This window comes from Ovis aries, chromosome 19 (assembly GCF_016772045.2).
Source record: "Ovis aries strain OAR_USU_Benz2616 breed Rambouillet chromosome 19, ARS-UI_Ramb_v3.0, whole genome shotgun sequence".
In the NCBI taxonomy this organism is placed as follows: domain Eukaryota; kingdom Metazoa; phylum Chordata; class Mammalia; order Artiodactyla; family Bovidae; genus Ovis; species Ovis aries.
The window spans coordinates 43,838,029-43,861,618 of record NC_056072.1 but is presented as its reverse complement, the minus strand read 5'-3'; the positions used below and the strand labels follow the sequence as shown (position 1 = coordinate 43,861,618).

The 23,590-nt window shown below is 36.5% G+C and overlaps 2 protein-coding genes and 1 non-coding gene across 4 annotated transcripts in view; 1 reads left to right on the top strand and 2 right to left on the bottom strand.

The window, feature by feature from the left end:
* DNAH12 (dynein axonemal heavy chain 12) overlaps positions 1-23,590 on the bottom strand; it is a 173,590-nt gene that overhangs the window by 63,613 nt on the left and 86,387 nt on the right. For both annotated transcript variants that reach the window (XM_060402345.1, XM_012099851.5), the window contains exons 36-45: positions 20,763-20,951; positions 18,672-18,823; positions 17,099-17,237; positions 15,915-16,081; positions 13,365-13,620; positions 11,323-11,622; positions 10,694-10,872; positions 9,020-9,212; positions 7,027-7,188; positions 2,761-2,955 (exon numbers count right to left, since the gene is read on the bottom strand). In XM_060402345.1, coding sequence (XP_060258328.1) covers positions 2,761-2,955; positions 7,027-7,188; positions 9,020-9,212; positions 10,694-10,872; positions 11,323-11,622; positions 13,365-13,620; positions 15,915-16,081; positions 17,099-17,237; positions 18,672-18,823; positions 20,763-20,951 — 1,932 coding nt within the window. The remainder of the gene's footprint in view (positions 1-2,760; positions 2,956-7,026; positions 7,189-9,019; positions 9,213-10,693; positions 10,873-11,322; positions 11,623-13,364; positions 13,621-15,914; positions 16,082-17,098; positions 17,238-18,671; positions 18,824-20,762; positions 20,952-23,590) is intronic.
* Positions 7,295-7,596, top strand: LOC105603504 (small ribosomal subunit protein eS27-like). The gene has a single exon (XM_012099848.4). It carries the CDS (start codon positions 7,330-7,332, stop codon positions 7,579-7,581), a length of 252 nt encoding a protein of 83 aa, XP_011955238.3. The 5' UTR covers positions 7,295-7,329; the 3' UTR covers positions 7,582-7,596.
* Positions 14,986-15,057, bottom strand: TRNAC-GCA (transfer RNA cysteine (anticodon GCA)). Its single transcript has one exon. It is a non-coding gene; the product is annotated as a tRNA-Cys (tRNA).

The following is a 23,590-nucleotide window of genomic DNA, read 5'->3' as shown; positions in this document are numbered from 1 at the left end:
AAGGCAGGTCTCCCACACTGCAGGCAGACTCTTTAACATCTGAGCCACCAGGGTTTTAACCAATGTTTCACCAGATCTTGTTAAACTGTCATTGTTTTTGGTCTTAAAATGTAGCTGACACAGAGCTTGAGCTAGCTCCTGCTAGTTTTATGACAGTTTTTCACAGTCCACTTATAACTGCATTGTAATTTTCAGTTCATTGCAAGAATCCCTGAGGGTTCCTTGCATCCTATCTATGACATATGTCCATCTGACAGACAAACTGAGCGGGAAAGTGAAAGTAAAAGTGCAAGCTGCTCAGCTGTGTCCAACTGTTTGTAACTCCATGGACTACAGCCCGCCAGGCTCCTCTGCCCACAGAATTCTCCAGGCAAGAATTGTGGAGTGGGTTGCCATTCCCTTCTCCAGGGGATCTTCCCAACCCAGGGATCAAACCTGGGTGTCCTGCATTGCAGGCAGATTATTTACCACCTGAGCCACCAGAGAAGCAATGTCAATTCACATGAGATATTTCATACACAAGTGAGTATTTCAGTAAATTCTACCCTTATCTTCTGAACTGTTTCGGCACCTCTGGTAAGTTTACACCCTATTTCGGAGAACAGAGATCTATCCAAAAAGTCAGTGACTTCTCGACTATGTGACACATAGTAGTTCACACTCACTTCCCAGCCTTAAAAGATTCAGGCCTCAAACAATGCCCTCCGTGCCCCGCCACAGCTTCTGTATCCCCACTGCTTCACTGTAAAACCTTGGCTCCTCTCTGTTATCCATTTAACTTCCCTTCTCTGTTTGCAACTCCTCGTTCTTTCTTTCTTGAAATTTCCCCCGAAAAGTATGAATCACATATAATAGAACAGAAAGCCTCATGGTTATAAAAAACATATTCAGAAATAGAATTGTACTTATAAGATTTCACAAAAGAAACACTTTTAACTGGACAGGCTTTGTTTGTTTGGTTTTGGTTTGGGGCTACTTAATGAAGGCAATATTAAGATACAGTTTGCATAAAGGAAAACTATTTCACATGACTTTTATTGTTGTATAAATTCTAAAACATCCACTAGTTGAAACACACTGCAGTCCTCAAAAGGGAAGAATTACTGTTTTTCAAACATGCAATTGATAAAGATGAAAGAGAATAAAACCCATTAGTATTAGAAAATTATTTTTAAAAGAAACTATCCAGGGTCAAGCTGTAGTCCACAATACATTAGGCATAAAACAAATAAATAGAAGGCACCATGAGCTACCCTTCTCAAGAACGTAAATACTGAATGGTTTTACACAGGCAGTGGTGATTTGCTCTGTTTAAATAAGGTGATAGCCTGTATCATTCGCTGCTGGCATGACTGAAACTGTCACCCAGCTAGTCTTCCTGTCTCTTGTTTTGCCTGATTCCAAATCATCCACCATAAAGCTTCCAAGAGTTTTGGGTTATTCCTGAAATGTAGATTAGCTAAATACATGTTAATTGCCTTGCAATGTCTTTGGTATAAAATCAAATTCCTAGACACATTTACACATTCATTTATAGCCTGGCACCCACTCAAAGCTCCAACTTAACTCCTGTTGCCCTCATTGCCAGTCAGCCACACCAAACTACTTAACTATTTGCCCAAATGAACCACACTCTCCCCACTGTTACACCTCTGCATGTGCTATCCTCTTATGATGGTTAATTTTACGTGTGCCTATATATTTGGTCCAATATTATTCTAGTTGTTTCTGTGAGGTGCATTTTGGATGGGTTCAACATTTAAATGAATAGACTGAATAAAGCAGATTGCTCTCCCTAATGTAAGTGGGCCTCATCCAATCAGTTGAAGGCCTGAATAGAACAAAAAGGCTGAACCTCCCTCAAATAAGAGGGAATTCCTCCTGCATGATGGCCTTCGAGTGAGGACATTAGTTTTTTTTCCTGCCTTTGAACTCAAGCAGAACACCTTTTCCTAGGTCTCAAGCCTGCTGTCCTTCAAACTGGAATGACACCATCAGCTTTCATGGGTCTCCAGCTTGCCAACTGCAAATCTTGAAAATCATCAGCCTTCGTAAAGATGTGAGCCAATTCCTTATAATAAATATATGTATAAATAGATAAAGATATATCTATCCCTAAATATATCTTTACATATATATATGGGTGTATATATATGTAAACATGTACATATGTAAACATATGTACATACATATATATGTACATACATATATATATAAGATACATTCTACTGGTTCCTTATACAACCCTCCTCTATGTAATGGATTCATTTTCATGCTTCAGAAAGACACTGCCTTAATAAGTACAACTTTGCATGCCAAGACTATGGTTCTTTTATGTAACTGACTGTTCATTTGCTAGCTGTCTTTTTTGTCTTCCAGTCTAGTATATGAGATCATTTTGGGGATCATGGAGTCTTCCAAGTCCCTGGTGCTACCATTAGAGTGAGTAACTAAAAAGCACTTGATACATGCATATTAATAGAAGTTGAATAAGATTTCTGTAAGAGTCCAAAAGATTTAGTTATCTCTGATGGTTCAGATGGTAAAGAATCTTCCTGCAATGCAGGACATCCAGGTTTGATTCCTGGGTTGGGAAGAGCCCCTGGAGAAGGGAATGGCAACCCACTCCAGTATTCTTGCCTGGAGAATCACATGGACAGCGGAGCCTGGTGGGATACCAACCATGGGGTTGCAAAGAGTCAGACACAACTGAACAATTAACACACACACACACACACACACACACTGCAAATTACAAACCTGAAACCAGTCAATGGTACAGCAATTGATGAGGGATGGGAATTGCCTCAAACGATTTCGAAAGGCATCTCCAATGGGGCTAAAGGCCACTACAACATGAAGGTTTTCTTTGCAGCGATTCACAAAGAAAGCAAACAGGGCTAAAGGACTGAGTTCACCGTGTTTATTGCCAGCCTGAGCCACAGGACGAACACCCTAGGGAATACCAGAAAAAGCCTCGTAAATAGAAACACATAAGCTGATAAAAAGATTAGTAGATACTAAAATATTAAGAATTTGTATTACTCCTCTTACAAATATCTTAAAATTTTTGTTTTTATATCAATATAATGGCTTTGATATAGTCTGCACTTAGAAGACTACTTTCAATTCCATAATTCTATAATTTAAAAATAAGTATCTGTCAAAAATTTGACTTATAAAAATAGTCACAAAAAGTTCACCAAGATAAACATATGGGACACTATAATTCAACACTGGTTTTAAGAGCAAACAATTGAAACAACTAAAGTATGCAGTTAAAAACATTATAAAACATCCATACACTGTAATTTTAAACAACTGTTAAAGATAATGAGATGCATCAACACGTGCTATGGCAAGATCAGCAAGAAAAAATAAATGCAAGGTCAAATTGTGCAAGAGTATGCATAATATGATCCTTTTTGTTAAATTAAAAAATACACAGGTGCATATGTGTAAACATATACATTTTTACAGAAGCAAACACAAAGAACTATTAACAGTGGTTCCTCTGGGTGAGATGGACTCAACGGAGAATGAAAGAGGGGAGTTCATGCTTATTTTGTATATTCTTCTTGGTTTATATCATTTTTTTCATTTTGGACATTCTTCCGCTATTTGAACTATCTGACTTTATTCTTTTAATGTTTGTATTTTTTGAAATGATAATAGAGTTTGGTAATGAGATTATTTCACTCAGTCATGTATGACTCTTTGTGACCCCCATGGACTGTGCCTGCCAGGTTCCTCTGTCTATGGAATTCTCCAGGCAAGAATACTGGAGTGGGTAACCATTCCCTTCTCCAAGGGATCTTCCCAACCCAGGGATTGAACCCAATGCATATCCTTGATTGGTAGGTGGATTCTTTACCAATTCTTTAGTCACCAGTGAAGCCCAATGAGATTATACATTACTTCTAATTTTTTTCCTTTATGTTGGATTGACCAAAAGTTCTTTCAGGCTTTTCCATAACAGCGTACAAAAACTCGAAATGAGCTTCTTGGCCAACCTATTAATATCTCTATATGAAAAAGGCTTCTTACATGAGGTCTGGCATAATGGCTTTAGAATCAAACTTTTTGAATTCAAATTCCAGCTTGCAGCTGATTATCTATGTGACCTTGAGGCAAGTTACTTAATCTCTCTGTTACTTAGTTCCCTTATCGATAAAATGAGGGCAAGAGTACTTATCAATATATCAAGGGGTTGTTGAGTGATCAAAGAGTTATTACATATGAACACTTAAAACAGTTCTTATCTCATAGGTAAGTACTTTTCAGCTTTTTATATCCTAACTTTCTCCTTCAAAGTAGAAAAGGTTTCATACTCAATAAATTATCTTATAAACAGATTTTTAAAAGAAAATAAAATTTTAAAAGGTAGATTTACATTTTTTTCAATAGCAAATTTGGGGTCACAAAGAGTCGGATATGACTGAATGACTGAACTCAACTCAACTCAAATTTAGGAAGTGATCACAATGATCATACAATTTCCAGTGTGATAGTAGTGAATTTATTTCTAAAAGACCTCTCTACTCTAGATATGTGACAGATATAGATCTATGGGAAACTGTAAATCAACTTTATTTATTCATCCTGAAGGTAATTCTCAGATTAAGATTATTACGATTTATGTTCAGGTTGTCTACCTCCATTAACTTTTGAGTTAATGGGGGACATTCAGATTTAGAAAGATAAAGCATGGTTGTAACTAGAACAAGAGTTCAAGAAAGGGCCAAGATGGTGATATAAATATAGGCATTATTTACACAGAAATAAGAGTTAATGTGGTCTTCGCTGCTGGCTCACTGGTAAAGAGTCCACACGCTGATGCAGGAGATGCGGGCTTGACCTCCGGGTCAGCAAGATCCCCTGCAGGAGGAAATGGCAGCCCACTCCAGGATTCTTGCCTGGGAAATCCCATGGACAGAGGAGCCTGGTGGGCTACAGTCTGTGGGGTCACAAAGAGTCGGACACGACTCAGCAACTAAACAACAATAACAAAGGTCAATGCCTCTAGAGTAGAAGTAGGGAATAACATCTACATGCACACAGAAATACTAATACTTTGGGGGCACAACTGATTCTGGGAGCAAGAAAAAGAGTAGATATTGAAGGAGATTAGGGAACAAACTGAGGGAACTTTCACAGCAGTCAAAGAAAAACATATTTTAACAGAGAAATGATGAGTTATTTCAGAGATGGATGATAATTTTAAAAGAGAACTGAGAAAATATCACTAAATATGGTAAATAAGTCACTGCAAAATTGAGGAAAAACTTTGCAGCAATTTAATTCTGCAAGGAGTGCGAACAGAACAGTGGAAAAGTAGCCTGGAAATGGAAGGCTGAAGCTACAATTGTAATGCTGACGTCAGAGACTGTGCTGAGTCTATAAGAGGTGATCAGTAGGCAGGACCAGGCCCAAGCTCTATAGATCAGTTATCAGTGATCTGTGTCAGATGGATGAAATAAGCAAAGTCCAAGACCTGGTCTTCAAAGTGCAGGGTATGCAAAGAAATTAATATAACTTATATATCTTTTATATTTTTAAATATTAGTATAAAGCAAGCAAAAATAAATAAATAAAAGGATGCACTTTGGTACATGTGAGTTCTGACCATAGCTATTTCCTTGTGGATAAATTGATATGGTGTTCCTAGGTTTGGGTGGAATATGAAGGAAATAAGTTCTTCAGGCTATTCTTGGATCATACCATAAAAGAGTAAAGCCATGGAAAAGCTCTGTAGCAAAGTGATGAGAAGAAAAAGATAAACAACCACTAAAGTGAGCAGAAAAGCCTTGCAAAGTTTAGAAAATCCCATTCCCCAAAGGGTCTCATTCCCTAGAAAGGAGTGTAGGGAATATATTTTTCCTATGGATTAGGAGAAACGCCATTCTTAGGAACTTTTAGCCACAACCTTGATGCTACCCAGATACAAGTAGAGAACTTGGAATTTTTTTTCCTTTCTCCTTCCCCACTCCAGGCCATGAACTGGTGGTGCATCACGTTTGCTGAGGGCTTTCTAAGTGCCTGGCATTCCATAACTACCTTATTTCATTTGATGATGCTGTATAGGAGGAACTATTCTGTGTGTATAATACTTTCATTCCATAGATGAGAAACGCAGGGTGCTTGAACTACCAGGGGGGATCCATTTTACTTCAGAAGCTTTCACTGGAGGCTGGAATGAAGCATCCTGGTATGAGTGATGTAAAAGTGGGTAAAAAGTGGGTAAAGTAGTTATGATAACAGGAAATGGGAACTACTAGCTGAAATCTTGTTTGGGAAGATCTGAGAAATGGTGGTTGAAGGTCAGGACATCTGAAGTAGGGGTGCATCAAAAATGTATTTTTCTTTGTCAACTAAATCACAAAGCATGATTCCCAGATGTACCAGAATCAATACAAGTAGTTTTATTAAACTGAAAATTTTACTAACTAGTGGCAAACTATAAAAGTGAATCAAGTAGTGTTTTAAAGCTATATTTTCTCATATCACTGTAACCATAAGACATTATTTTATTTTTTGACATATACACACTACTCTCTATAATGAGAACCTACTGTATAGCACAGGGAACTCTATTCCATGCTCTGAGATGATTTAAATGAGAAGGAAATTCAAAAAAGAGGGAATGTTTGTATATGTATGGCTGATTGACTTTGCTGTACAGCAGAAACTGACACAGCACTGTAAAGCACCTATTCTCCAGGTAAGGAAAAAAGACATGATTTTAAATCTCTCATCATTCAGAAAACATGCTAAATGAGATCAAATGGATGAAACACTGTCATCATTATGGAAAAAGCTGAGTTAAAATAATTAAAATTCTGTCTCATAACTATACTTCTACAGTTATAACTATTTAAAATTCACCCAAAAAAGTATTAAAATAAAATATACATTAAGTTTTTGATTACCAAAGTTCTCTGCACAAGCCATATTTATACTGAAAAACAGAAAAGTTTCAAGGTAACATTTCTGAGTCAGGAGCAGCACTCTCTGAAAAGCATTTACCTCCATCACTTCTTGTTTTTCATCTGCTGCAAAAATATTAGGTACTTCTCCAGTATTGAGCACACTGTCGATATCCTCTAGAAAAGCTTCCTCTTTAATCTGAGTGTCCGTGATTAGAAAGACTGTCTTCTGGCCCTTCATGCCCACGTTCCTTAAAAGGGCCTTAAAATAAAAATGTACTTAGAATCAGAATGTGGTGGAAATCCGCTTTTTTTTTTTTTTTTTTTTGCTTTCCTTCCCCTTTCCTTTCTTTTGATAACAACATCTCGCCCTTTCTGGCGGTGACAACCTCCTCATGAGAACATGCCCCTCACAAAGGATCTTCTTCATCCCTCTCCGGAAGAGAAGAGGAAACACAAGAAGAAGCGCCTGGTGCAGAGCCCCAGTTCCTATTTCACAGGTGTAAAATGCCCAGGTTGCTATAACATCACCACCGTCTTTAGCCATGCACAAACAGTAGTTTCGTGTGTTGGCTGCTCTACTGTCCTCTGCCAGCCTACAGGAGGAAAAGCAAGGCTCACAGAAGGACGCTCTTTCAGATGGAAGCGACACTGAAAGCTCCCTGTATCAAGATGAATGGGAAACCGTCCCCAAAACACACGTTTTGGACTTTTTTAAAAATCTCAATTTTAGAGTAGTACCTCTCCCATTGGGGCTTCCCTTGTGGCTCACTCACTTTTAAGATGTAGACTTATTTATTACACGAAGATCAGAAAAAGTTTAAAAAGTCCAGCAAAGTCTCTATTGTTTTTTTCCACTTTGTGTTATCTCTCTTCCAGGGCCAGCAGAACCATAAGCACATGTGTATGAAGCCCCAGGTACGCCCTCCACCACTCTGTTGGTTACTGGAACAGCAGCACAGCTCAAGATTTGACAACTTTGATGACATCGTCGTCACCACTGAGGTTTATATCTAACAGCTGAGCCACAAGGAAAGCACAAGCAGCTGGAATCCACCTGCAACGTGGGAGACCTGGGTTCGATCCCTGGGTTGGGAAGATCCCCTGAAGAAGGGAATGGCTACCCACTCCAGTATTCTGGCCTGGAGAATACCATGGACTATAGTCCATGGGGTCACAAAGATTCAGACATGACTAAGCAACTTTCACTTTCACTTCTCCCATTCTGGTGGCACTGTCTATCTGGGCCTCCATTTTACCCATCCCTCCAGTAGGAGACTCCAACTGGCCAATTTTCCAAGCCCCAAGGCACAGTCATTGATTCAGAGGTGGGCTTATGATTTAAGAGGGCCCATTCACAGTCTCACTTCAGGAACTAAGATGGATTTAAAAAAAGAAAGAATCTGTCCATCTAAGAATGGAGATATAAAAGCCTGTTCTCCACACTCATTTTTAAGATGTAGACTTATTTAGTACATGAAGGTCAGAAAAAGTTTAAAAAGTCCAGCAAAGTCTCTCTTGTTTTTTTCCACTTTGGGTCATCTCTCTTCCAGGGCCAGCAAAACCACAGGCATGTGCGTATGAAGCCCAAGTATGCCCTCCACTATTCTATTGGTTACTGGAACAGCAGCACAGCTCTAAAGAAACTATCAAGAGTTGACAACTTTGATGACATCGTCATCACCACTGAGGTTTGTATCTAACAGTCTACTGAAAAAACACATTTGTCAGAAATAAGGCCTTTCTGCACTAGAATGAAGATAGAATCAGCAGCAGCATGGTAAGAATGCAGTGGATAAGACTGAAGTTATAAATCCCACTCTGCTGTGCATACCTGTTCTCAACTTCAGTTTCCCTATGAGTAAAACACAGAGACAACCATACCCGCTACACTTAATTGCCATACTTGTAGAAAGAAAGCACATATGTAAAGCACTTCAAACAGTGCTCAGCACATGCAGTAACTGCCTAGGGATAGTGGTATTATCACCATTGCATTCAGCACACAGCTAGCTATACAGGTTGGCTCTCTCTTTACAGATAAAAGAATGCACGGATGTTATTTTAGACACTAGATATCCTCCTGATTTTACCTTCAGGTCCTCTCTCCACTCATTCATACCATAACTCTTTGAAATTTCTGGTTGGAAAATCTGCATTTTTGCCATGGATGTAGCAAGACGTGTTAAAGATTGACGACCACTTCCTCCAAGTCCGACAAGCAAAGCATTTCCACCAGACTGCTTCAGAATCCGACATATTCGGGATAAATGTTCCAATACATACCTATGATATATAGATATTATTATACTTGAAAATACAAATGTAAATGTTTACCCATAATTATTGCTTTACCTCCCTAGAAGGGCAGACTTTGCTGTCCCATATGTTTCTATCTCAATTTTAAAGACGTAATCATGAATAAGTGTGGTATTTCAAAGGCAGTTACAATTCGACCATTTGATGTAAAGGAAAACTATTTGAAGTACAAATTCAGGAAATATAATATATGTAAGTTACAAAAATAAAATTAAAAAAAAAGAAAAGAAAAAAAATAAAATAAAATGAAATTGTTAACTATTTGTACTGGAGTATATTATTTTTATTTAAAAGATTTCTTCAGAAATTCCCTGGTGGTCCACTAGTTAGGACTCTAGATTTTCACTGCCAAGGGCCAGGGTTCAATCCCTGGTCAGGGAACTAAGATATCACAAGCAGGGTAAAAGGAAAAGAAAAAATGTATTCAACATTTTAATACTAGGATTTCTATGTGAGAACTAAAAAGTCAGTTATATACATACAGAAAAGGTATCCACACACTAGTAATCAGGGAAATTAAAATAAAGACACAGTGTGATACTGACAAAACTAACCAAATCTGGCAATCCTAAGTGTTGGCAAGGGTGGGAAACAATGGACGTTCTAAAACACAATGATAATTTCTGAAGAGACTTTGGCAAAACTTAGTAAAGTAGAAGATGCTAACATATCATGACATAATAATTCCACTTCTAAGAATATAGCCTACACATGTAACCAAGGAGACACGAATATTCAAACCTTTTTCATAATTACAAATCTAGAAGTTACCTAGTTTACAGTACTTAGTATCTGAAACAGAAGTCTATCTCAGAAGAATGATTCCACTGTGTTAAAATTATACAGTGGAATGCAATACAGTAGTAAAACTTTGTTTTTTTGTGAATTTCACAGTCTGGAATAAACCAACTTGCAAAGGAATATGCACAGAATGATACCACTTATATGATTTTTAAACATGCAAAATAAGACTGCCTGTATGTTTAGGAACATACGTGTGGGCATGCTCAGTCACTAACTGTCCGACTCTTTGTGACTCCATGGGCTGTAGCCTGCCAGGCTCCTCTGTCCATGGGATTCTCCAGGCAAGAATACTGGAGAGGGTTGCCATTTCCTCCTCCAGGGGACCTTCCCAACCCAGGGATTGAACTTGTGCTTCCTGCATTGGTAAGTGGATTCTTTACCACTGAGCAACCTGGGAAGCCCTTAGGAACACACACATGTAGTAAAAATCTAAAGAAACACATGAGTTTCTTTTTACCCCTGCAAGCAACAACGGGAAGGCAGTGAGGGAGGGCTGGCTACACAAGAGATTTCAAATAAATTGCTAGAGATTTTAAATAAATATTCAAATAAATTCAAATTAAAAAATCTTTTTTTACATCCTAAACATTTCACAATAAAATTTTACAAATAGTAATTTTAAGCATCAAAACCAAACACAGTACCTAAAAACGACAAGATTCATTCTTGTTTTGTGAGTTTGATTATACTCATCTAAACATTGGTCTACAACGTCACTAAAATGAAGAATATTTGGAATTTCAATATAAACTCTGTCATCTCCTTCAAGGTCAGGGTTCAAATAGTCACCAAACATGAGATTTCTTAGCTCCTCTTCAGATATCTAGAAAATGGAAATCAACAAATTACAAAAGTTAAAACTTTTTCTAAAATAAACAATTCTTCTAAACATTCGGGTAATAACTAATATAGTTGTATAATTAACACTCGAAACTACATTATATCCTGAGGAAATGAAAAGAGCTTTTTTCTATCATATAAGCTTCCCCCTCCCCCCCACACTGGAAGCTGGAAAAGTGAGTAGTTACTAAGGGATAGTCACCATGCTAAGCACTTTGTATCTACTATTATCATTCAATCCCTAACATATAACTTCTATGTTATATATATAACTATTCTGAAATCAAATCTTCTCAAGCTAAACGTTGATCTATGACGAACGTTAAAAAGAATATGATCATGAAGGAGTAATAGCATTCTTCTAAAGATAAGTTGACTGTAATAATTCCTATTAGACTGTTTTAACTTGTTTTTAAACAGTAAATATACTCACTGGTGCATTCCCTTTCCTCAAATGTGAAAAGATACTGTCAAATGATTCTTTAAAATGGTCCTTTACAACATTTTTGGTTAAAGTGAACAGCCAGAATCGGTCACTGTCGTTAATGAGGCGATCATAAAACACTCGGAGAACCTCATGCACAAACAGACGGATCATAGTGTGCTTGCCCTCCACAGCATCTCTTTCAATGAGCAAACAGCCCTGGATGACACGTGAAAAATCGCGCAAGTTGAAAGTGTAGTGAGATTTTGTGGGAGTGGGCAAAAGATTTTCCATAGATTGTTTATATATCTGAATATAAAAAAAGCAACAAAGCAAAAAGTCAAATGCTTATAATCAGCAAAGCCAACAACACTGTACTATAAAGTCAAGAAGATAATATGCTGTAACAAAGAGTATATTATATAAAATATTTTATTTATCCCATCAGATTATATTGGCTTATATATTATATTGTATAGTTCTGAGTCTAGCATAGCATATGTCTATTTATTTTGCTTTACAGCACTTGACCAGGAATTATAAAGTTGGGGGAACTTAATATCATCTGATTCCATCCATGCCCAAAAAGTGACAATGCTTTTATTTCCCAGTAATCATAGTTGTTCCATTTAAAGGTGAATGACCTGGGATTAAACACTGAACAAAAACTTCAGTAGAAAGTGAAATCAGACAATGTATTCTGAAACATTCGAAATGAACAAGATGATGAAACAATTTTCTTTGACCACCACTGACTTCACATCAACATATTCTCTCCCTTCCCTTCTCTCTCCCTTCTCTTCCTTCTATCTTAATTGGCTATAATATCAAAATGAAGTATATTTTTACTACATGCTGAATTCATTAAGCTTATCATTCTCTTGAAGAAAGATAAATTAAACCTTTGATAATATAGAAAAATATTTATTTTTTAATTTATAAATTTATCTAATTTATATCTTCTCTAATTCATTTCCCGCCCTTAATCTCCACACATGGTAGGTGTTATCAAGTGTATCAAAGACAGAAAAAAAACCCAGAGGATCCTTTCTGTATTCTATTCTGCCTAACCAACTCCCTTCTCTTTCCAGGATATATAAATACATAATACAAATATCATATTTTATAAATAGAAATAAATATATTTTGTAAAGAGAAGCATTTTTCTGTATCAGAATAAAGCATAGTAATTGCAATGGACTATCTCTTTGCTATTTTAGTTTCTCTATTTTAACAACACACTATTCCACCAGAACAGGGGCAGAAGAACTTTAGAAAGACCCAATGCTTTTGGAACTGATGGATTGATTCTCGGGGGCTTTTTGCTTCTGGTTGCAGTGATCTCAACCTCCAGAAAGCCTAGTTCAATGAGATTATCACTAAACTACCTTAAATACATTTTTCCCCTTTTACCATCAGCTATGAGGCTGGTCTCTGAGCAGAGGCAGGTAACATACATTGAGTAAGTTAAGGGCTACTCTTTGGCCATATGGACAGTCTCGTTTTCTAGTCCCACCCTTGTGTCCCACCTTTTTTTCCCTCACTTCCACTGCTAGGTTATTCAGTCTGGCAAAAATAAGGTATTCATAAGCTGCTTAAGTTTCTTTTTATATATATATATATATATATATATATATATATATATATAAACATGAAGAAAGAGAGAGAGAAGGGAAATTTAATAAATACTAGAGTAGGAACCCAACAATTAAGGCAACATCTACAATGTGACAGATACTGGTTCTGTATGATTTCCTTATAACAACCTTTGTGAAATAGATATTAGCTCCCATTTTAGTGATTAAAAAACTAAGGTTAAGTTGCTTGCACAAAGCTAGATAGCTAACAAATAGCAGTCAAGACTCAAATCCAGCTAGATTTCCCAATTTCAAAGCCTACAATCTTCCTGTTTTCAAACCTTCCTGACAGCTTCTCTGACAGTGAAGACAAAAAGTAGATGGCTAGCGGGGAAAAGAAAAAAATACAAAACCCGAACAATCAAATGCAGATATATGTAATATTAAAGACTTTGTTCTGCATTCTTTGCTCACCTCCATAGTCCCACTGACAATCTGGTTTCCAACTAAAAAGTACTCAGGAGGAAAGTCACGAGTCCTAAGGTAGAATGCTACAATTGATGAGAAGATTCGGACCATAGTTTCATCACTGAAACTATTAATGGTGCAGATGTTGAAATGCCGAATAAAACGGGGAGTAACTGGATTTCTTCCACCACCTGGAGGGCCCATGGCAGCAATCAGCTGTATGTCAACCAACGTGATTTTACTTGTGTCCTTCAGGTCATACCTTGAAAGCACATAAAAATCCCAAAACAGTCAGTAATAAAGCCAACAAGATGGACTGAAAAGTAGAGCTCCTTTGAAACTGTATCTGATTTTAGCTTTTCTAAAAGGAAGATTAGATATTGCTTGGAGTAAAAAACAGAAGCTTTTTTGTAAGGATTCCTATCATTTTTACTTCTTTTTTTTACTGAGGTATAACTGATATAACATTAGTTTCCGTGCACTACATAATGATTTGATACTTGCATATACTACCACAATAAGTCCAGTTAACATTTGTCACCAGACACAGTTACAAATATTTTTTTTTCCTGTGATAACTTTCACAATTCTTCCTCTGAGCTATTTTCAAATATGTGGTGCAGTATTACTAAACTATAGTCAACATGATGTACATTGCACCCCCTGACTTACTTGACCCCCTTTCCCTATTTTGCTCCGCCCCACCTCAGGCAACCAACAATCTGTGGAGAAAACTTGTTTTAAAGCAGCACTCTGCTTTTCCTTTCACTGACACTGAAAACGCTGTCCAGCTTCTGGGTCTCTAGAATGTCCCTTCCTCTTGTTCTTGCCTTTCTTTTGTCCAATTCTTCTTTCCATTTAACTCTCTGCTTTGTGTCTTACACTCCAAATCCAGAAGTATGGATGAGAGATCAATCTTTTTTGTAGCCAGTTATAGGCAAGATGACTATATGTCCCACTTTGTCTTAGAAAATTCTTGTTTGCGCCTGTCCTGTAGTAACTATTAACAGCCTCCCTTTACTCTCAGAAATGTCCTTATTTAGACAATAAGCAATATACTTACTCTACTTACAGCTAAGTTCTGATTTTTTTTTCTCATCTCAAACCTTATCTTCAGAGCACAGAAGGATATATAAAGAGAACCTATACATTTTTGTTACATAAAAAGATACCCATTCGGGAATATAAAAAAGGATATAAAAATGACTCAATTTAGTTGGAACTTTTCAGAGTGAAAAGGTGCCTATTTCAAATAGATCATAAAGTCCTTTAACACTGAAGTTCTTGCAAAAAAGGGGGGTAATGGTGGGAGAAATTTATACAGCCAGTCTTTATTCTAAAAGCACCATAGAAAGTATGAAAATATGACCTGGTTTTTGACAACTCTAATAACTGTCAATAGGGACTGGTTAAATAAATTATAGTAAGATTCACAAAACTAAATAGCATTAAAAGCCAATAAAATAAATGAGATAAACAAATAATATGGATGCTTGTGTGTGTTAGTCGCTCAGTCGTGTCTGACTCTTTGTGACTCCATAAACCATAGGCCACCAGGCTCCTCTGTCCATGGAATTCTCCAGGCAAGAATGCTGGGGTGGGTTGTCATTTCCTTCTCCAGGGGATTTTCCCAACCCAGGGGTCGAACCTGGGTCTCCTGCATTGCAGGCAGATGCTTTACCATCTGAGCTACTAGGGAAGCCCAATAATATGGATAAGTGAATGAAACATATAAATAATATAGTTAAATATATTAAGTGCAAATAAGTTATAAAATATTATGTGCAACATGGGTCTTTTTTTAAATAAGCATATATTTATATAGGAAAAAAACCTCAGAAGAATAGAGAATACACTATTAACAGTTGTTATCTCCTGAAAGCAAGATTCCAGGGCATGCAATAACAAAAAAATACATAATCCCAAAATATGATTTAGTTTCATAAGGAATCTATCCTTGCCTTGAGATAAAAATCATAGCATATTAGGGATTAGGGAAATATTTTAATAGGAGGAAATGTAGAATTATTAATCCTAACTAAAATATACAATGTCATATGTGTTGGAAACTAATCCAACACATTGTAAAATAGGGTGGAAGGAGTGGAAGAGTTATTCATGAAATTGCTGTCAAAACCAAGCCATCTCAAAGATATGGTAGTCCCAAATAATCATAGATAATATAAGGAATTTTAAATGGTGGAAACATAGGGTGCTGGTTGTTTGTTTAGGTGGGAGACTATCCATAAATTCTCAGTGCTGGGTGATAGTAAAAGATATAATTGGGAAATTATTTTTAATAACTGAAAGTAGTAGCTTAAAAGGGTAAGAACTAATATATTATTAAATAAATATACCTGTGGATTATTCTTCCATGATATAAAAAAGTATAGGAAGGTATTCCAAAATTTTCCATATAAGAAAATCTGAACAACCATTTTCTCCCATTAAGTAATTTACAAAAATGTATTATTTTGATGTGAAAAAATAAAAACAGAAAAACAGAACAAGAAGTTACCTCAACATGGCTACTTAAGACTTCAGGTAAATACTTACCAATTCCCACAGTCAAAAAATTGTCGTAATAATTCAATAGGAGGTTGAGCTCCATATTTCTCCAATGCAGGCATATTCATGTCATCTATAAAAATTATACATTTCTTTCCCATAGGTGGTCCAAAAACTCCTTTGCGTCTTTTATCCAGTCTAGCCATAATAATGTTCTAAAACATAAAGTAGAAAGTATAGTATATTTAAAGCCATACTTAACACCAGAAAAAAATTAACAGTCTAATTATGTAAGGCAATAATGTCAAGCATTACCAGGTTATTCACGTAAATTTATTCATTTTTAGGGTTATATGAAACTTCATATTCAACATAATCCAAAGAGCATATATTGAAACCCTTTTATGTGCTTAGAATTGTTATGTACACACCTATTTATATATTTACATTGTACACACACACACACACAAAACTTTTTCAGCCACAGATACCCCAACATATCTATTAACTTTAACTTAATATTTAAAAGCACTAAACTTGCAGTATTTTGAAATTAGAGAACTGTATAAGCTTATAACAAAGGAAATGAGCCCCACAGGTCAGAAGAGAATGGATAGATATAATTCTAGAAATGGAAGATAAAAATGGTAATTAGAAAAGATTGCATGCAGTACTTCCATCTTGGCACCTCTAGGAGCAAAAGGTGGGTCACACAATAAAAAATCTATAGTTTGAAAGATCTTTCACTGACAGAACTTCAGTAAGCAGCAAATGCCTCTAAGTACCATCTGGGAGAGTATTGAAAGAACAAGTTAGAAACCTCTCTCCCTCCCTCCCTCCCTCTTCTTACTTCATACTTCTCCAGTTAAGAAATCAACTGTTGCTTCTTGGGCTTGGGGAGGAAAAAAGGCTGACAAAGCTCAACAATTCAGTATTACTGCAAAAATATTCTCTTGAAATTTGTCCTTAAAATTTAATTTTTAAAAATTACTTTAAAGCCAAAAATAAAATATCTGAGGTTTTATTTAAATTCATAGAAGATTTACTAAAATATGTTTTATTATTCACCTTGCTGTACACCTGAAATTAACACATCATTAATCAACTATATACCAATAAAAAATTTTAAAACTACCACTCTGTTTACAAAGAAAAAAATACAGCTTTAAATGCTAATCAAATAAGTAAAAACATTTTAAATGATAGATCCATATTTCCAACTTTTAACTAACCTGAACCTGGTTGGCACTGGTCCGTGCAGAGAAATTAACATAAAAAGGAAAGTACAAGTTTTTTTCCAAGTGATTCATCAGCTTATCCTTCACATACACTGATTTTCCTGTACCCGTTGGACCCACAAAAAGTAGTGGCCTTAATGAAACAGTGAACATATCATCAGAAGGAGAAAAAGTCAGAACACATTTCAACTAGAGAAGACTGGAGTTAGTTGAAAACATAAATAATAATCAAATCATCTTCACCCAAAAACTCGCATTTTAATTTATCATTGTCATTTCATAAAAGACTGATAAAAGTAACAACTAGCACACATTTTTGCCTACTTTCAAAACTTAAATAGTAACTCACTATTAATGGACAGATGTAACATTGTTACATGCTAAAACAAGTAGTCACATGCTTAACTTTTCAGAAAAAATAAATAAAGCCAGTGTTTGCCTCCTCAGAAAGTGCTATATTTGTACTTTTTAGATAGAGATACAGGTGAAGATGGAATATTAGGATGATGACAAAGAGAGAGGTTGAAGCTGTTGTGCAATTATCTCAGTACCACAAGGTTTCTGTAAGAAAGTAAATGGCAATGAATTCTAAAAAGTAACAGCTGTATCTACCCGCCAATAGCATTTTTGAATCAAGTCAGTGTTACTAACTGAAAATACCCATCTAAAAGCAAACTCTAAGGAACTCTCTATTCTAATAGCTTCAAGAACGTTTTCTCATTTTTGAGTAGTCTGAACTAATTTAAAGCGAAAAAACTCCTGAGTTTATGTTCACAGAAACCTGGAGAACTCCTGTTTGAGACATACTAAAGTAAAAATTTGACACTGTTTCCACTGTTTCCCCATCTATTTCCCATGAAGTGATGGGACCAGATGCCATGATCTTAGTTTTCTGTACTCCTTGGAAGGAAAGTTATGACCAACCTAGATAGCATATTCAAAAGCAGAGACATTACTTTGCGAACAAAGGTCCGTCTAGTCAAGGCTATGGTTTTCCAGTAGTCATGTATGGATGTGAGAGTTGGACTGTGAAGAAAGCTGAGCACCGAAGAATTGATGCTTTTGAACTGTGGTGTTGGAGAAGACTCTTGAGAGTCCCTTGGACTGCAAGGAGATCCAACCAGTCCATTCTAAAGAAGATCAGTCCTGGGTGTTCTTTGGAAGGAATGATGCTAAAGCTGAAACTCCAGTACTTTGGTCACCTCATGCGAAGAGTTGACTCATTGGAAAAGACTCTGATGCTGGGAGGGATTGGGGGCAGGAGGAGAAGGGGACGACAGAGGATGAGATGGCTGGATGGCATCACTGACTTGATGGACGTGAATTTGAGTGAACTCCGGGAGTTGGTGATGGACAGGGAGGCCTGGCGTGCTGCAATTCATGGGGTCGCAAAGAGTCGGACACGACTGAGGGACTGAAGAGTATCAGATGTCACTACGGAAATGTTAGTGGGTGGCTCAGTGTCTTAGTTATCTGAAAATGGATTCTGAAGTTCACTTAAAAAATCCTATGATCCTACCGGAAAGGTACTGCAATATTTAAAATGCATGTTATAACAGTTTCTTACTTTGCATAGGTAATACTCAAATCCATTAGAAATGTATATCTAATTGTATCCATGGTAGGGACAATGATATCTTGAATCTTGACACGTTTATTTCCTAAACTAGTACTTTTAATTAGTTCATTCCAGTGGACCCAGCGACCTCGGTGTTTCAACTATAAGAGAACATAAGTTTTAAAATATTACAACCATGCACTTGCTATCTAACAGGCTCTTTTTAACATAATTATCATATACGCTTTTTAAAACTGTATTTAGTCTTTTCCTGCTTTTTATTGTGAAATATTAGATTCATCTGAAATAATGTATACAATGTATTTAATTCATGAAGCAGACTGACATGCACCCATGATTCCACCAACCAATGTAAGAAATACACATTTAGTTTTAGTTTTCCTTTTCAACGATAACCTGAAGAACTTAATGAAACCTAGTTATCACAAATTCAACATATATAAAATTTCAGATATTTTTGCCTCTATGTCCTCTTAACACTCTAATTTTTCCAAAATGCCTTGAAGATGTCCTTGTGCATATATCAAGAATTTATTTGAGAGCCACTCTGATGTGGCTGAAGTTACAGTTAATAGGACTTTGGCTTGATGTTTTCATATTTTAAAGCAAATAGGCAATAATCTCAAGAGAAACAAAATATCAAATAAACTTATTATATTTGTTTCTCTAAAATTATTCTGTTTGGCATATTGATCCAGGCTGATATTCAGCCAGGATATATTCGAAAGGCTGAACTGATTGATACATTATTGAACTTCTTCTGAACCATGGGCTGAAGATCTGCTGTCTTAACACCCTGAGTGATCCTGATTAGGGAATCCACCCTCCCCCACTCAGATATCTTCCTCTCCAGGTTGTCCTGCACTTCCCTGGAGATCCTAAATGTCTCTCACCGACTTCTCACCTTTCATCAAGTAACAAAAGAGTTAACACTTGGCAAAGAAGGAGATCTCTTGGACCCCATTCCAGGACTATGGCGAGCATCTAAGAATTTTTAAATATTTTCTAACAAATTGTATATGTATATGGTTTGTGTCTGGATTATGATAATTTTGCAAGTTTGCATGAATGATTCTTTAGTAATTCATGTTCTTAATTTCTGAGGTTTTATCTTTTATTTTTATCATAAAACTATATATGTACATATTTTAGAATCCAAGTTTACAAGGTTAAGGAAAAAGAGCAGTTTCCCACTCATTTTCTCCTCTCCAACAGCAACTTACCTTTGCCTCTTTCAGCTAGATATTTTGATATTTACCTTCAACTTTTTTTTTTTACCTTCAACTCTTAAAGAATATGCTTGGGCTATCATCTCCTGATTTTTTAGTTTTAGATGTTATTTTATTGACTTCTCAATGTGACTAATATGAATGGAACTGTCTTTCTGGTCTTGCTCTTAAAATTCTGTGTTAGCACGGTTTTAGAGAGACCTTTCTGCACTGGCAATCGGGAGACTTGGGTTCAAGTCCTGGCTGTGCTAGTCAGTAGCCTTTCTAGGTTTGCTTTTTTACCTATAGACTTTAAGATTCAGGTAAAATTGTAATAAGGCTCTATCCAGACCTTATGGCTTTGTGAAGTAAAATCTGCATGAATCAATGATTATATAAATGCTTGCTGTTTAAAAGAATATTTTTGTGACTTCTTTTTTAAATTAGAGAAAACAGATTTAACGTATATCTGAAATTATAAAATATTCTTCAAGCAAGTGGATCTATACTGTACACAAGTTATCAGTTAGTGTGCTAATCGCTCAGTCGTGTCGAGTCTTTGCGACCCCATGTACTGTAGCCCACCAGGCTCCTCTGTCCATGGGATTCTCCAGGCAAGAATACTGGAGTGGGTTGCCATTTCCTTCTCCAGGGGATCTTCCCAACCCAGGAATCGAACCCAGGTCTCCTGCATTGCAGGCAGATTCTTTACTCTCTGAGCCACCAGGGAAGCCCAGAAGTTATAGGAGGAGAAACGAAAGAGAGGGAGGAGTCAGAGTAACTTTAGGACGGGAACCCAGTTTTGACCACTGATCTCAGACTTTGTGTCCTATGGTTTATCATAACAAGCATCTTAAATCATACCTCATACCTCATACATGTAGTCATAGACTAGGCCTTTTTCATCAAAGTTGCATTCCCATTTACCCACAGATTCAGGTATTGGGTTGTTTTCATCTTTTCCCATTATGACCATTCGTATGTAAATATCAAAAACAATGCGACCATCTGTATCACAGCTTCCTCCAATGGACCAAATTAAAGAAAATATAAAGCAAGCCTGTTGGTTTAAAAAGGAAAAAGTTTAATTTAAACTAATTATTTAAACGAGATTTTTAACAGATTAAAATTTAAAATATTGAGTTCTAGTTAACCTACTTGGAAAAGATCAGATTTACAAATAATGTGGAATGGAGCACATCCCAGTCACATAAAAAAATCATTCCTCTGGCAATATGTGTCTAAATTTAAAATGCTCATGCCAAATAACTTAGGGGTTTCTCTTTTAGTGGGTTTATCTTCAAATATATTCTTGCTGGTTAAAATGTACAAGAATATTTACTGCAGCACTGTTTGTGGTAGCAAAATATCTGAAGCAACTCAAATAGAGATCAACTTAACTGGAATAAGCTACATACACTGGAATATGTATAGCTGTTTAGGGAAAAAAAGGTACCACAATACTAATATGGAAAGATCTCCAAAATACATAGTGAGAAAAAATGCAAATCAGTATGCATAGTATGTTAACATGCATAAAATAGTGGGTGTGTGTGTTAGTCGCAGTCGTGTCTGACTCTTTGTGACCCCATGGACTGTAGCCCACCAGGCTCCTCTGTTCATGGAATTCTCCAGGCAAGAATGCTGGAGTGGATAGCCATTCCCTTCTCCCGGGGGTCTTCCTAACCCAGGGATCAAACCTGGGTTTCTTGCACTGCAGGCAGACTATCACCATCTGAGCCACTGTGAAAGTGGATATGTATCAAATATCTCTAGCAGGCTACATGAGGCACTGGTAACGGTGGCTGCCTGGAGGGTGGCTGGGGGACTGTAATGGATGGAAAACCTACTTTTGTCTTGATTTTTGCTCTAGGTACATGCCTTATCTAGATAGAAAAGTCTATCAAATACATTTCAAGAGAAAATTTTCTGTGGCAACAAAGTAAAGGGAAAACAATGAGAGGGAACCGCTATTATCACAGGGTCGAAGAGCAGATAGATTGCATAGAGGAGGTTAAGGAATCTGAGGGTAGGTGGCGGACAGGAAAGTAGCATAGACCAGGGCAGAGAACAGAACACGTCCTTCCTTTACTTGGGTCCCTGAGAGCCTGATTCTCTGCCATCCTCTGATCTCTAGCCATTAACTAACCTGGACCACTGACTCCTTCCTACCTGTATGCTCTCTGGATTCTGCCTGCAATGCACCACCCAGCTGGTTGGATGCCTGCTCCTAGTCTTTCACAGTCACTTTGTTATGGCTTACACTCTGGCTTAACATTGAGAAAAGATCAATTCACCTAAAGTCCATATTGGTTTAATATTAAGTCACTCTATTGTTTATCAAATCATGATCTTTCATAAATAATAGGGCATTTTGATTTATTCTGACATATTTTACTTTCTCTAAATTGTCTTATAAATTAGAATACCAGATCAGGGCAACTTTAATGTCTTCTGATACTCTTTTGGTGCTTATCAAAAAATAGCTCTGGGTCTTGTAATGTCTTTCTCAAGACAAGCAACATTTGCTCAGAGGCACCTTTTATTCTATAACTTAAAAAACACAATAGTAGCGGTGAAAGTGGACACCCTTGTCTTGTTCCTGACTTTAGGGGAAATGCTTTCAATTTTTTCACCATTGAGGATAATGTTTGCTGTGGGTTTGTCATAGATAGCTTTTATTATGTTGAGGTATGTTCATTTTGTTAATGTGGTGAATTACATTGATTGATTTGCGGATATTGAAGAATTTTGTTGAGGATTTTTGCATCTATGTTCATCAGAGATCAGCAATCAGAGCAGAAAAAGAAATAAAAGGAATCCAAATTGGAAAAGAAGAAGTAAAACTCTCACTGTTTGCAGATGACATGATCCTCTACATGGAAAACCCTAAAGACTCCACCAGAAAATTACTAGAGCTAATCAATGAATATAGTAAAGTTGCAGGATATAAAATCAACACACAGAAATCCCTTGCATTCCTATACACGAATAATGAGAAAGTAGAAAAAGAAATTAAGGAAACAATTCCATTCACCATTGCAACGAAAAGAATAAAATACTTAGGAATATATCTACCTAAAGAAACTAAAGACCTGTATATAGAAACTATAAAACACTGATGAAAGAAATCAAAGAGGACACTAATAGATGGAGAAATATACCATGTTCATGGATTGGAAGAATCAATATAGTGAAAATGAGTATACTACCCAAAGCAATTTACAAATTCAATGCAATCCCTATCAAGCTACCAGCCACATTTTTCACAGAACTAGAACAAATAATTTCAAGATTTGTATGGAAATACAAAAACCTCGAATAGCCAAAGCAATCTTGAGAAAGAAGAATGGAACTGGAGGAATCAACTTGCCTGACTTCAGGCTCTACTACAAAGCCACAGTCATCAAGACAGTATGGTACTGGCACAAAGACAGACATATAGATCAATGGAACAAAATAGAAAGCCCAGAGATAAATCCACACACATATGGACACCTTATCTTTGACAAAGGAGGCAAGAATATACAATGGAGTAAAGACAATCTCTTTAACAAGTGGTGCTGGGAAAACTGGTCAACCACTTGTAAAAGAATGAAACTAGATCACTTTCTAACACCGCACACAAAAATAAACTCAAAATGGATTAAAGATCTAAATGTAAGATCAGAAACTATAAAACTCCTAGAGGAGAACATA

Excerpts from the sequence above, each read along its gene's own strand:
- LOC105603504 (XM_012099848.4), top strand. The coding sequence starts at position 7,330 with ATGCCCCTCACAAAGGATCTTCTTCATCCCTCTCCGGAAGAGAAGAGG.